Raw genomic sequence first — 15,818 nt, forward strand, 5'->3', positions numbered from 1 at the left:
CGATGAAACATGGCGTTCAGCGTTTTTCTACTGCTACCCAGGATACCGAATTGGGTTGGAGATTTTCTTCTACTGTGAGGACCCGCACCGAAGTTTCATGGGTAATAATCGATTATAATGGATTTTCGTTGGCTAAAATGTTGTGTATATAATCGATTATCATATCAAATTTAGACCACGTAATCGATTTTTAATCTATTATAATCGATTATTTTAGAAAAATTTAAATCCATTATAATCCAGTACAATCGATTATAATTCATTTTTGTTTTCAATATAATGGATTACTTTTTGTACAAAAAATCCATGAAAATTGATTAAATTTTGTAAATAATGACTCTAATTTTTGCAACTTTCTGCAAAACTCGAATGAACACGTTCATCCAGGGGCGGCCAATATGTAGTTATTTTCCAAAAAGTGCCCAAAAACAGCATTTTTGACCCCCATTTTTGATTCCCCCCAACGTATCCACCGCCCCCCCCCCCCCCTCCAACGTACCCCCATCCCCCCACGTACCCCCAACCACGCGATGTACCCCCTCCCTCTCTAGTTAGGGGACATCTAACTGTACTACGGGTAAGCGTGAGGGGGGAGTTGGTGTGGGATTTATAGGTAACTTTTTGTAATTTTTCATAACTCGATTGAAAATAGGAAAAATTGAAATTAAGCGAGAGAACAAAATAACTAACTCAAGTTTAACAAAATTATGAAAAAACTTCAAAAAAAACAACACACAAAAAGATTTGAATAAATAGATATTAATCCATTAGAATCGATTAAAATGGATTAGTTTTCGATTATTAAAATCGATTATAATCGATTATAATCGATTATATTGGGATTTTATTGCTTAAAAATATTATCATTATAATCCAACTTCAATCGATTATGATCGATTATTTTTGTTGTTTTGTAGAGACTGACAATGAAAATCCAATATAATCGATTATTTTCCATGAAACTTCAGTGCGGGGATAACTAATATCTGAACTAATATCTAATATATGAGGATAACTAGTATCTGAACGGTAGAAAGCTTCAGAGAGACAGTAAGAAATGTGGCCCAGGCACTTGCTCTGAGACATAGCGATGACTTCTAGATCCGAAGTCTACCCAATGAACTGTAAGTTGATTGCTTGAACCACTAGAAAAACGAGAGAACAATTGGGTAAAATACAGGAAAGTGACGTCACAATCGAAGTCCTTGTCCCTAACTGAACACAGGTAATAGATTTGATTGGCTACAAAAGGCCGATACAAAAGACCAGTGCATCGGACGCTTGAACCATGAAGCGCTCATAGATTCTACTGGAGTCCCGGAACAAAACAGATGTGATGAGCACTAAGCCAACAATGCAGAAATATAACAGATGTAATGGTTTTTACCGAAAAGTGCATATCACAGACAGGAACGCCACAGAAATGAATTGAAAAGAACCAACAGAAAACTGAATCTGGTATGATATCTCCTAGAGTTATATCTGAAAACTAAACAAAATTATAGCTGAATTAATAGTAAGTTTAGATAAGTGAAAAGAGAATCAGTTGATCCTTGAGAAATATTAATTTTCAATACTTGACAAAAGATGGTAGACTATATGTTTTTTTTTCAATCTGTTTTTTTTTAATCTGTTTTTTTTTTAAATCTGTTTTTTTTCAATCTGTTTTTTTTTTCAATCTGTTTTTTTTCAATCTGTTTTTTTTTCAATCTGTTTTTTTTTCAATCTGTTTTTTTTAATCTGTTTTTTTTTCAATCTGTTCTTTTTTCAATCTGTTATTTTTTTCAATCTGTTTTTTTTTGAATTAGTTTTTTTTCAATGTCCAGACCTTTGCGAGCAATTTTTTTTAATTTTTTTTTAGTTTTAGACTATCGCGACCCACGACGAGACTCAAGCACAGACTTTCCGGGCTCAAAATCTCACCGAGATTAAGCAATTTTGATCTTAATCAATATGCGGCGCGACCCAAAAAGTCTAGACATCGATTAATTACACTTCGCTTCCTTTTTTTAAAGTTTTTTCTTCGCTTATTATTTTTATCCGCTACAACATGCTTGGCAAAATGATGCTACATAACTGGGATACTAATTCAAAAACCAAACAGCGAATCTTCAAACTTGACCCTCAGTTTATGTTATGCAGTCATAACTTTTGTTGGTTTGTTTTAAAATCGGACTTTATAAAGCTAGTGATTGTTTTGAAAGCAAACAGAAAACGAATCAACAACCAACTAAACCAATAAATCCGATCTTTTCTCGAAGATCTGTTCCGTGGTATATTCTTTCAATTAGTCCAAAGTTTTCGTTGTTGTTGTTCTCAGTTTCAACAAAGTTGAATTTGTTTTTCATCTTACATCCGGTTCAGAAATTGATTTGTTCCAGTTTAATTTTGATCAATGCATACTAGTCCAAATATCTGTGCGACTTCAAACCCGGTTAGCTTAATTAATTTCTAAATTTTGTCGGAGTTTTGCTCGCAGAGACCCAAATACAAAAAATTCGTGTGTAAAAGTTTTCTAAATGTGCAGTAAGCTAGACGAGCATATTTACTAGTCATACAAAAGGTCTCCATAAGAAGGCTTACAAATCCACCCGAAGTAAACATATCAGCTATTTTTTAGGGTGACGGCAAAGTTGTCACTAAAAAACTGAAAACTAGAAATCACTTAAATAAGAAAAAAGTCACTAAAGTTAAGCACAAAATAATCACAAGAAGAGAAAATCTGAAGGACAAATAAACTGCTTTGCTTACCTTTAGAGCTCTAACCAAAATTGGAAAAGTCGAATTTTTGTGAGCAAAAAAACAAATAAAAGTAAACTGCAAATTAATCAGGTTCATAAATATTTTGTAATTTGCAGTTAGCTAGTCCACATTTTTCCTGGTCACAAACACAACCACCACCAAAAGATCTTTCCCCCACACGCCATAAAAAGTACAAAGTATTAAATTTCGCTCCTCTTAGCAAATCAATTACGACAAATAAGCTTCCTTCAATCAATATGGAACGATTTCCCGACTTACGAAGTCTCGACTTACGCGTTAATAGCGTGAATATATCGCGCGTTAATTGTCCCATTGGCCGAAATGACAGTCTTGAAAGCCCCGTAACATTACTTAAAATGATCATAGGTAAACTATTTTTTCAAATTCAAGTTGAAAATGCATTACAAAAGTTAAGGTAAAATTACTTCAAATGTTAAGGTAAAAAACCTTAATAATGAAGAGATTTAGGTTTTTTACCCTAACAATTTTTTGCGTTCTTAAGGGAAAAAATTAAGGTAAAAATACCTTAGTATTAAGGTAAATATAGGTAATTTACCTATTTTTAAGGTAAATTTTCAAGGTAATTTTACCTAAAAACTTTTTTTGGTGTTTTTTAAGGCTGATACACATTAACTTTTAAGTTGATATAAGGTAAATTTTTAAGGTGTACTTAAAGTAATGCAAATTTACCTCAATTGTTCAGGTGTTTTAAGGTGTTTTTTTAGGTAAATTTTCCCTCTTTTTTTTGAGTGTGGCTAGTTAAAATGTCTAAAATTCTTTGAAGAAAGAAAAAACTACCTCGAGCACAAACACTCCGTTACTTTCGTTACGAAAGTCGGAACAACAGTCAAATTTTTGTTGAACAACGAGAAAATCTACGAGAAAAGTAGAAACCAATCCAATAATGTAGAATTACACTGAAACAAAGACAACGATTTAAAAAAAAATAACATTCATGTTGCACTTAAATTTTGAGCTGCAATGTGGTCGGGTATTTTTGCTCGCAATAATATAAAACAGACGCGTTTGCAGAGGAACCAAACAAAAAAAATTGAAACTAGCTTTTTCGATGAGCATATACAGGAGCGCTACAAGAAGGCCTACACATGCTTCCAAGGTCAAAAATAAGCAAAACACAAAGCTGACACAGAAACAGAAAGCAAGACAAAAAAATATGTAGATAAGTTAAACGTGTTCATAAAGTTGAATAAAATAGTTCTGCCAGTTGCTGGAAAAAATTCTGCCAGTTGCTGGAAAATACAAGGTTTTTTGGTTGCTGGAAAAAATGAGGAACGGCGGCCGGCGTGGAATTGATAGAGAGTTGATTGACAAACATTGGAGTGCGCTGGGTTATAGACATGCCATGGTGGTAAATTATTTTACCCTCTATCATATCACGTCCATCTCTAATCACCCCCCCCCCCCCCCCCTTATCAATTTTTTCTATAAAATTGGAGTTTGGTTGGCTCATTTTTCTTAATCATACAACATAGGAAAAGGTTGTTGATATTAATGTTGGTTGCACAGGGGGTGTTGCGGTTGTTGACGACGTGGGGAATTGGTAGATGGCGGATGAGTGGGTGGGGGGGCTATAAGAAAAGTCATGCTAGGAATCAATACTCGTCTAACACTCCCTTAATACCTTATTATCTCTTATCCACGTTAGCCATTTTCCTTCCTCTCTTTTTTCTATCACCCTGCCTCATTTTGCGCGTGAACTTGAAAACTTGGCTGCTTACTTTCCTGGGTCGCGCATTGTTCCGCCTAATTTTTCAATCATGCAAAGTCTTGTTGAAAAGCTTAGTTTCGGATCGTTTAGTTTCCAACATCAATAGCCAACAAGATTGTATCAAGATCATAAAAAGGCTAAATTAGAGGTCAATTAGTGGCAGATGCTCCGATGGCCAGTACCTGTCAATTAGTGCCAAGCACTAGAATGAAATTGAAGTTGATTGGCAGATAAGAAATGCACATATTTAACCTAATTTAACCACTATGACATTCTCCTTTTTGGACTCTCCGAGTTTTTCTTCTATTTTCTGTCCCTTCATTTGGAGATGTGATCAGACATCACTGCCTCTATTTTGCTGACCGCCGATCTTTGACTTCCGCTCCTGCGCGAGGCTGTTACATTTTGACAGCTATTCGAGTCTTGGCTCGAGTACAAGACCAGACGTTGTTTTCTCCCCCATTTTTTTCGTCCCCTGGCTGGGTACTTTCTATTTGCACCGATTGTGCATCGGTTGTTTGTGCCGAATTAGCATTTGGGTCGTGGAATACGTTGTCCGCCGCTCAGTTTCTTTCTTTCCCCGATCGTGTACCATTCGCGCGTCGCCTGTCTTTTGCTTTTTCTGCCTCTCTCGCTCTTTACTTTTTCTCCCCTATCCCACTATCGCCGCTCCCGTTTGTCAATCACTCGCCTAGCGTTCGCTTCAAGGGCCCGTCCGAGCTCCGCTCTGGGTTTTCTATGGCCGGTTGCTGGCCTAGTTGGAATTTTGCCCGCTATACGCTTTGTTGCGAGTGGCCTTCCCTGGTCCTCGTCGGATTCGGACTCGTTGTCGGATTCGTATTGTCATCCTCATCCTTTGCGTGCTCTTACACTGGCTGGAGCTGAATTATTCAGGTAACTGACCTTGGCAGCCAATTTCCTTCGGAGTCGGCGATTTTGATATATCGTCAGCGGCCCGCTTCATTGGTTCTGTGATTTTTCGGATGGCTACTCCGGACATCCTAAGAAAGCTTCCACTCATCTTTTCGAGTTCGATCAGTAAATTCAACAGGAATAATCCTTCATTACAGGCTAACGAAAGAGCTGTAGCCTCTGATTCAGCTGTAGATTTTGCAACAGTAGTTTGGAGTTTGCTAGCCCACGATATTGCACCGCTGTTTTCAAACAGGAAAAAGCAATATCCACTAGTACTGCGTCTAGTGTCACTGTCACCTCCCCAATCAGAATCAGAATAGCCATACAAGATTGGCGTAGCAGTACATCGTCTGTAGATAAGTTTATACGATCTAGTTCCTTTCAAATATCGTAGAACTCGTTTTGCAGCAATCCAGTGTACTTCAGTAGGGTCGTTCACATATCTACTCAAGCAATGAGCGATGAATGAAATATCAGGCCTTGTAGTAATTGACAAGTAACTTAGACTGCCGATAAGTCCTCTATAATCTTTGTCGTTTGCTAATTTCACCTCATTTGGTAGCCGTTTACAAAGTTTTAAACCATCAGCTGCAGGTGTAGACACTGGTTTACACTCAATCAAACCAAATTTTGACAGTAGCTTGTCAATATACGCTTCCTGAGAAATTTCTAACCCATCCCCACAAAAGTTGAATTTCATCCCCAAAAACCAATAAAGTTTTGCTGTTTCGCTGATTTTGAATTGACTAGATATTTGTTGTTCAAATGATATAAACTTGTTAGCATCATTGCAAGCGTAAATTATATCATCCACCCAAATGCATACGTATTCCAAAACATCTTTTGAAATTCTCATGAAAAGACAGGGATCACTTTTTGACGCTGTAAAATCTATTGACTTAAGGAACATCTGTAAGGTATAGTACCAATTTCTTCCTGACTGCTTTAATCCATAAATAGATTTATTTAGCTTACAAACAAGTTGATTACCCCCACTGTCTTTCTGCTCAAAACCTTCAGGTTGTTGCAGGAAGACATTCTCTTCCAAATTAGCGTTTAGATAGGCTGTTTTTACGTCCCATTGTCTTACATCAAAACCCTTAGCTGTTGAAATTGCTAAAATAAGTCGTAATGTTGCCATTTTTACTGTAGGACAAAAGGTTTCCTTGAAATCAACGCCTTTGATTTGATTGTAGCCTTTAGCCACATATCTTGCCTTGTATCTTGAAATTCCCCCCTCATGATTGTATTTCAAAGTAAAATGCCACCTTCTCCCCAAAATAGTTTGATCCGTTTGTGGAACTAATTCCCAGACATTATTGTTGATCAGAGAATTATATTCATCCTGCATTGCTTTTTTCCAATTGGGGTTAGAAAGTGCATCGTTAGCATTTTTTGGCAAATTATCAACATAAAAAGTTGCATCAGCTAGCCAACACTCATCAAAAATTGTCTCATTTCTAAAAAATGAAATCTCAGGCGCATTTAATTGTTTGATCCGTTCGCTGCGGCGTAATTGATCATTTTCAAGGTTTCCGCCATTAACAATATCCGCAGAATTTTTCTCAGAAATCTCAGAATAGTTTTCAACGCTTATTTTCAATTCCCGTCCAGAATCATTTTCATCGTCATTTTTGAAAGGAAAAACTTTTTCATCAAAAGTAACATTTCTACTCTCCAAAATATCAAAGTTTCCATCAAGCTCAGTTCCTACTATATAACATTTACTGTTCAGACTATATCCAAGCAGAAATCCTTTCACGGCCCTTGAATCAAGTTTTTCCATGTTTTCTTTTTCGACAAACATATATGCAGCACAACCAAAAATTTTTACGTGTTTCAAATCAGGTTTGCTTTGGAAAAATTTTTCGTATGGGGTTACCCCAATTGCAGAATGATAAACTCGGTTTTTCAAGTAGAAAGCTGTTTTCAATGCAAAAGACCAAAATTTCTTTTCCATGCTGGCAGTTTGTAAAAGACATCTAGTTATTGCCATTACACTACCCCAAGTTCGCTCTATTTTACCATTTTCCTCTGGTGTATAAGGCGCAGAAAATTCAGTTCTTATGGCATTATCAAGACAAAACTGTTTAAACTTTCCAAATTTGAACTCTTTTGGATTATCACTAGCTATTGTTTTTGGTTTAACATAATCCGCTATGAACTGTTTGAGCATCTGAGTGCTATCACTTTTATTTTTCAATAAGTAAACCGCAGAAAATCTTGTGTAGGAATCAATAAAACCTATTGCGTACTTAAAATTGTCTACAGATATCGTATCAATTGGTCCCAAAATATCCGTATGAACAATTTCTAGTTTTTCAGTAGCTCTAGTCCCCCAAACTTTTGGTATCGCTTTCCGCTTAGCTTTTTCAGTTTGACAATCAACACAGTTATTATGTTTCTTTTGGCTAAATTTAACTCCCTCCGTTAGATTTTCTAATTTCTTGATGTCATCAAAATTATTATGACCAAGCCGTTTATGCCAAATTTCTATGTTCGAAACAACCATTGCAACATTTTCCACAGAGTGTTCATTTGCCAGTTCAATTTTCATTTTGAAAAGATCTCGTTGATTTTGAAGCAAAATTTCAGAACTATCTGGTAAAATTATTCTGGGACAAACATCATCAAACATTACATCAGCTTTATTTCTGTTAAGTTTAGACACAGAAACTAAATTTGCCGTATACGTAGGTACAAACAGAGTATCTTTCAGTTCTATAGTTATCAATCGACCATCACTTGTTTGAACTTTAAACGTTACTTTTCCCTTTCCCACAATTTTTGAATTACTTCCATTTGCACAGCCAACATTTCCATTAATATTCGTATCAAGTTCCGTAAAAAATTCGCGTGTTTTAAACATATGCGCAGAGCAACCGCTATCAATCAAGCAAAATTTGTCGGAATTTACGCCAAAATCATTGTCATTAGAATGAAAACTGAAAAAGTCGACAGTATTTTCATTTTCTGAAGTAAAATGGCTTTTGTTTTGTTGATTTTTTGATGTAAACTGTTTTTGATGGCTGCTATTTGAATGGTTATTTTGGGTATTTTTCCTACAATCTCTAGCAAAATGTCCCATTTGATTGCAATTGTAGCATTTTATGTCTTTCTTGCAATCCTGTTTTCTATGACCTTGCTTTCCGCAACTGTAGCATTTAATAGTTTTATTACTAAAAAACGTTTCATTTGTTGAATTTTTCTGCAAAAAAGTCTTGCTTGTTTCGGCAAAATTTGACAAATCTCTTTTAATCTCGTCCAAGCTTTTTGCAGCTTTCGAAAAATTCACCACAGTTGTAAAATTATCAAATTCTTTTGGTAGTCCTTTTAAAAGCATTGCAATCATCATTTTTTCAGAAATACCCTCTCCCGCTTCTTGTAGATTCATTTGCAAATTTTCCGATCTAAGTATGTAGTCCTTAATCGATTCGCTCGCCTCTAATTTCAAATTAGAAATTTCATTTAACATTTTTTGAACACGTGGTCGTTCCGTACTTTTAAAGTAGCTTTGCAGCCGATTCCATGCCGCTGAACCATCTGGTTTATCGCGTTTTATTAGCATTACAGACTTTCGATCAAGGCATTGTATTAATTCACACCACAATTGTTCTTTTCTATCATTAACATTAGTCTCATTTTCACTACTTCCTGGAACATCTGTTCCCTTCAAGGTTTTCTTTAAATTCAAAAGAACTATACGAGCTTCAAATTGCTCAGCAAAATACTCCCAATCATTTTCATTTCCCGAAAAAGTCAATTTTTCCAATCTTGTTTGAATACTTCGTGCCATGGTTAAATGTCACTTCAAATTTCGAATTGTAAAACTTCTCTTTCAAAACTTCTCTTTTCTTTCAAAACTTCTATTTTCAAAGTTGTAATTCATACGAACCAATTCTTTTCTTTCTCTTGAAATCCTATTCATACAAACCACCGTAGAATTTTACTCTCTGATGCTGTCAGGCGTAGAGTCTCAATTCTTCACGAAATCGCCCATAACCTCTCAGGGTCCATAAATTGAAATAGCAGCGAAAGATTTAATTGAATGAATTAGTTTCCCATTTTTAGTATCAAGAGATTAAAGATCATGACTTCAGAGATTATTCACATCGGTATGAACGAATTATTACTTCAGATGAAAGTCAATTGGTTTTAATTAGACAGTGTGCTAAATATATATAATGCACAGTTGAAATCTTTTTTGTATGCGCGCTCTCCGCGACTAATTTAGTTTTCAGTAATTATTAACTTTATGGTTTTGGTCATCCGTTCGTTGGAACACTCATCCCGATGATACATCCGCTTTGCTAAGGCCCGCTGTCATTCTTGCCGACGGTTCGTTGTCCTGGTTCATTGCCTGATCGTCCGTTAACTGAATCGGATGGTTTCGTGTGCAGTCACCGCACATTGAGTCTGACAGGAATCTGCAGTCACCGTGCAACCGGATCACATTCACATAAACAGGCAGCTTTGGATTTAAGTACGTTTGACCAGTTTAAGCTGCTTAGTGATGATTGTTTTTATTTTCATGAGGTTTCTCAACGCCGTGTTTATTTCCGACCATGGTGTGCTTCAAATAGTGTAATCTCAAGTAATGTATTGTCTCAAAGCCTTAACGCTCCGAGGCCTTTTTCTCCAAGGATATCGACTTTTCCTCGCGCGTTATTGTTAAGATTGAGTTGTTCAAGCTGTCTTTTGTTCGTTCGACACAACCCATTGCTCGATGGTCGATTCCTGTTTTAGTGTAAAATTTCTACACCTTCACTGTTACAACAGCTTCTCACTTCCTTTGACATAAAATACTTTTTTGATCCACGTCAGTTTTCTTCAGCACCCCATGATTGTTCATATATGAGTTATGGAACCTTAGGATCTGATCCGAGTGTTTTGCTTTGCAGAACACCGCTGATGGCCAAATCGTGAATCTGTCTACTTTTTAGATTCTTTAAATATTAAAGGGCCACCCGAAATCTAAATGCTATATTTAATTTGGCTCCCTTGGTCCCGGAAATATACATAGATCTTACCATGTACATATAGGTCTGAATTCATTACCCTTTGCAGTAAATTCCTACAGTTTTCCGCCATTACCGCGGTTTTCCGGTTAAAATAGGAAAACCAAATGTCTTTCACCGCTGTGAACATGTTTGATCTGCCATGGCGATAGTCGTGCAGTCTGTTGTTGATGACTTTGTGTAGAGTGGTGGGCGTAACAAGCATGTCGTCCATCCGTAGGACTTTATCATGTACATGGAAACCGTTGACAAACTGCGAGGAGTACCGAGTCATGTTGTGGACTTTCTGATGGATTTCCTTTTCGTCCTTTGCTTTTACCAACTCGTAGGTGGCTTTTAATTGCTGGTCTGAGGCGAATTGCAAACTAATGAATTTGAGTTTAAACAATTCAGGGAGGACAGTGTTTTTCTGGACCTTACACAGTCGGGGGACTATAGACATTATACAGACTATAGACTTTATACAGGGGAACTGTAGATATTATTCACCGGAGAAACGTTTTCTCCATTGAGCCCCGAAGGAAGAAATAGGACGGTGTTCGTTTTCGTGCTATTTGTTTCCGTCGTAATTACAGGCAGTTGGGTCTCTCCAGTTTTAATTTTCCACTTCATCATCTCCGCTGTCACTCGTATTGACACTCGGATTCTCTCTCACAATTTTTTCAAATTTTCGGAGTGTTTTCTTCATTGTTTCAGTTTTATGTTCGATTAAACTCTTGCTGCCGTCTTCTAAATCAATAATCGCTCCTACTGTTTTCGATTTTTTGCGCGTGAGCGTCGGTGTATGCAAATTGCTGACTTTTGATTGGTTGAGCGTCTATCGCATGCTATTTGTTTTTCCTATTTTTCACGCTCAATAGAGATACCAACGCTTTATGGTGGGTAATAACTTAAAAAGTCCGTCCCAAAAATTAATTTAGAAAAAAATCGGCCCGCCATACTACCACCAGCAATTTCATATCATTTATTGAGTGCCGATTTCCGTCGTCATTTAAATAAAGCCATGAAATTGAGATTGACCGCCATCCTTTGAATTGTTCTAGCGCAGCTCCAAATGCGTTATGGCTTGAAACGCACGCTGTTCAAAAATCTTTGTGTACATCAAAAATTTTCATTTCCACAGTTTCGCCAGCTGGCAATCCAGATATTGATTGCCGCTTGGATTCCGTGTCCGGAAAAAAAAATTTTCTGCTGAGTAGCGGGCGTAACGGCGCTAAGGATTCAGCCAGCGCCGGCGTAAACTATGGATCAAAGTCAAATATGATTTGAGTTGTGACAGTGTGCGAGGCGGTTTCAATGTTCTGATCGGTTCAGTATTTCGGCCTTACCCCGATTTTGTGCCTGAGCTGATTTTGTGCCACTCACATTCTTTTTGCACGAATTTGCGTTTTGTCAACTTTAGTGACATATTCTATTCGTCTAAGTGTTCATAAGCTCCTCGATATTCGGCTTTTGCTATATATTTTATGCACTTGTTTATTTGGTTTACGAGCTTTCCGTGCAAATGGTACAGAACCGAAGTTTTTACCGTTATTACTATCGGAGAAACAAAGTTTTGATCCTAAGCGTGGTCGAGTTTTTCGATGCGCCCTTGGTGCAACAATTTATTAATCTCCCAAGTTACTTTCTTTTTTAATGTCATGGGGACTTGTCGACCTTTCTGCTGAAAAGGTGTTGTGTTTTTCAAAGTTTTGCCTGCACCGTATAGTTTTTGACTGTACCAACACGTGTAAAAAAGATTTGAGAACTGCTTACAAAAAATCCTGTCACGGGTCCAACTTTTTGTCTCCCTCGGCATTCTCATCTTGTACTGCCATCACGTGCTCCTCCGGTGTCCAACTCAGCCAACCAGTCACGTCCAATTGTTGATGAGCGGTCTCCTCCAATCACTTTGATGGATGCTGACGTCGGCCAGCCACTGGAAGCAAGGTTCACATTCATCGTTGCAAGTTGAGTGGATTGTTTCCGTAATCTCGGACTTCATGATCCTCCGCTGTTAAATAGCATAGTTTCGTTGCAGAGGAGCCTAGAAAATTCCGGAGCTCTCTGACTGTGAAGATCCGTATCGGGTTTCCGCTATCGATCCATTCGCTAGTACTTTTCCCGTTGATTACAATTGGTAGTTTTGCGCCTGCAACTCGTATTCGGCGCTCTTTTTCGATCTAATCGACCTGACCAAATTGTAATTGACATAATCAGATGGGATATTATCTGTCGTCGTATTTCTACTGATCGAAGGGACCAGGTGGTTCCATTTGTCAAACTGAAAGAAAAACAGGCGAAGTGATCTTTTTCGGAAATGCATTATAGCAGACTATGAAGCAATTTTTGGAAAACAAATGTGCATGCTAGCTCAGCGATTGATATGCTTACTATTCGGACACAAACCACTTAAACTATATTTGAATTATAAAAGATGACAAAGATAATCAGAAAAAAATATTTTTAGTTTTACTCAAGACTTTCAATTAAATGATTAAAATATAACAAAAATACAAAAGGAAAACGCATTTAAAACCATAATTAACCAAAATTCTTGCCAAATGCTAATCATGTGTGGTATCAAGTTGCGTCAGTTTTATTGCTTAAAATTGTGAATTCTATGTGGGAAAAGAGGTAATTTTTTGGATGATTATTCTAATCGAGATTTTTTTTTGCTTTCAGACTGATCTTCACGCTTGTGTCTGCTTACAATCCTAATCGACAATTGAAGTTTATCTATTTCGAAAAAATGGAGTCTGCATCGGGAAATCAAACTAGCAGTTCATGTTCACAATCACCCCTCGAGTGTCCCGACTGTGGGATCAAACTGACAGGACAGGCCCCTGAACTACCTTGTGGACATTGCATCTGCATCATATGTGCCGAGAAGCTAGAGGAAAGTACAGAACAAAAGTGTCCGGTGCAACATTGTCGCAGTCATCAGACTAGCTTCGATGAGCGTATCCAGGTTTCAAACTTGCCAGTGAGGCCCATAATCGCCTTCATTATACCACCTCCTCCATATGAAGGCAAGCTAATTTTTTGATAACTTCATAGGAGAGCTTGGAAAAAAATGATGGTTGACAACAAAATTTTCAGTTACGACACAAATTGTATTTCGAAATTAGGATTTTTCCTTTCCAAATGCATTCTTCTAATATTCTCGCTCGAACATTCCAGACATCTTTGTTTTTATGGCGAGTTGATTGATGAGTTGGGTTACCCCACAGAGTAACTTCGGATTAATTATACCGTTTAGATCAAACTTTGGGCCGAATAGTTGCGTGCAACTTCTAAACTCAATACTGATCTTAGTCTTTTATTTTTTCCTAAATCTCAATAGTTCCTAAGAAATACTGCAAAAGCGATAAGTTGGAGATCATTTTTATTCGACGGTAACTGTATTTGATCCAAATCATCTTATTGACGAAACATCCCTTTTCTCAGAGTGATTTTACCGGAAGATTTCTGCTTTCAGAAGAGTCCAATTTCAGTTTCAAGTGGATATCAAAACATGGATCATAAAAATACAAAAAAAAAGTTTCCACAAATTTTTCACAATGTCAAAAAAACCAATTTGAAATTCTTGATTTTTGTCTGTATTGATCGAATAAAATAAGCGAGCGGGCATACCAGCTGAATCATTTGAGACTTTGAAACATAATTTCCAGCAAGTAAACTAGTTTTTGGAGTTTTTTGTTCAATTTGACTATAATCTTTTGACTGACCAATATGCCTAAATTATTTTTTAAAGTCAGATCCTTTAATTAAACCAAGCAAAAAAACTGCACCAATTTGGAAAAAAAACATTCTAAACAATGAGGAGAGGATCTAGGATTATCTCGAGGGGAAGGGCAGTTAGTTCTTTTTTTTCTCAGATTTTTTCAATCACGGTGTTTATTTGAAAAAATAAACTTTTTTTATTTTTTAAGACTGTGCTCGGAACATTCTGTGCTACTTGCACAGTAACCGGCTATCCTTGTTTGATTTTTGTTTTGTTTGAATATATTGGTGGTTGAAATCTATGTTCATCTTAGTACCGCATTGAGTATGATCTGTTTCTGCCTTTGTGGATCTGATTTGGCAACGGTGTACCTCAGCTGTTTCTACTTGCTCGGGTTGACCAAAAATGCTTATCATACAATTCTCATAATTGGGAAATTTCTTTTCATTCAATTCCATACGTACACAAAAATGTACGAAATCTCTATAATCAACAATTTCACATAAATACAAATTGTATGATAGGTGTTTTTTCCATAAACCAAAAATTTGTTTTTTGTTTCTAAATTTATTTTCTGTAAAACTATGGGTTGTGTTTGCAGCCGAACATAAGTGACAAAGACCTTGGTAACTCAAAGCACCAAAAACTGGACGGTCTTCCATTTACGAAAACGACCTGAATTGTTTGCCAGCTGTCTTTCACAAATGATCTAACGAACTTTTAATTTTTGGCAAAATTTTTCAATGATGATTATTTTATCTATTTTTTTTTCAAATATCAGACCTTGATCAAGGCATAAATTAACACGCCATACAAAAGAAATAGGAATTTACAGCGTTTTTGAAAAAAAAATTAAGAGAAAAGAGAAAAAAGCCAATTTTATTGTATCCAGGACTACGTTAAGCACACAAAAAATATATATTTTGCATGCAAAAAATTTTTTTGGAAAATGTATGTTTGCGTACAAAATTATTCTATGTGGTGTTGAAAAAAAACTTATATTTTTGGGGCAAAAGTCCAAAATTACATGGAAAAAATTTTGTGACGCCACCAAAAAAATGCCAGTCCTACAACTTCCATATATGGAAATTATATGGTAAGCATTTTTAAAAAATGATAGTAAATCAGTTCTTTTTTTTCAGTCTGCTAGACTGTTCTCAAAAAGCCGCAGAAAGGGTTTAGTTTTTTCTTTTGTTTTTCAAAAAAGGATGAAAATTGTATGACAAGCATTTTCTCCATACACTAGATATGTGGAATTTTATGTATGATAATGATTTTGTTGTATGGAAATATATGATAAGCATTTTCGGTGGATGGATGTCAACCCGAGTAATAATTGAAGGTTTGGAGAAAATGAATTTTTTAAAAGTGTTTAGATGTTTTTGACGTATCATTTTGCTTATCTTGTTTCTCATATCTGCATTTACTGGTCTTTTTGTTGATAACTAGTGGTTTTGTGGTTTGGTCTGAAGAATCTTAAACTACTAAATCTAATGTTTCTCATTTGGGAATCATGATGATTTTATCGAATTGACTTCGCACATTGTTTATTCATGTTTTCTGTATCTTTTAATTTCAAATTTTTTTATATTGCTTGTTGTTTCGGGCTTCAATTTAAAACTTTTAGTGCCTATTTGCTTATTAAAAAGGAGTGTGATGGTCAATTTTATTGGCGATTTTACTCAAC

At 36.3% G+C, this 15,818-nt stretch overlaps 3 protein-coding genes across 4 annotated transcripts in view; 1 reads left to right on the plus strand and 2 right to left on the minus strand.

The window, feature by feature from the left end:
• LOC134855606 (snRNA-activating protein complex subunit 3-like) overlaps positions 1–15,818 on the minus strand; it is a 495,355-nt gene that overhangs the window by 158,970 nt on the left and 320,567 nt on the right. The gene's annotated exons all lie outside the window — the stretch shown is intronic.
• The window catches only part of LOC134855458 (uncharacterized), a 163,905-nt gene that overhangs the window by 72,775 nt on the left and 75,312 nt on the right, over positions 1–15,818 (minus strand). The gene's annotated exons all lie outside the window — the stretch shown is intronic.
• The window catches only part of LOC134855370 (uncharacterized), a 39,564-nt gene that overhangs the window by 19,255 nt on the left and 4,491 nt on the right, over positions 1–15,818 (plus strand). Inside the window, exons 1-2 of one of the 2 annotated variants that reach the window (XM_063871872.1) lie at positions 2,259–2,434; positions 13,090–13,436. In XM_063871872.1, coding sequence (XP_063727942.1) covers positions 13,157–13,436 — 280 coding nt within the window. In that variant the 5' untranslated portion in view covers positions 2,259–2,434; positions 13,090–13,156. Of the gene's footprint in view, positions 1–2,258; positions 2,435–13,089; positions 13,437–15,818 lie in introns of those variants that run through there. The other variant, XM_063871874.1, reaches the window with a different exon arrangement.

Source organism: Symsagittifera roscoffensis, chromosome 10 (assembly GCF_963678635.1).
Source record: "Symsagittifera roscoffensis chromosome 10, txSymRosc1.1, whole genome shotgun sequence".
NCBI lineage: Eukaryota > Metazoa > Xenacoelomorpha > Acoela > Convolutidae > Symsagittifera > Symsagittifera roscoffensis.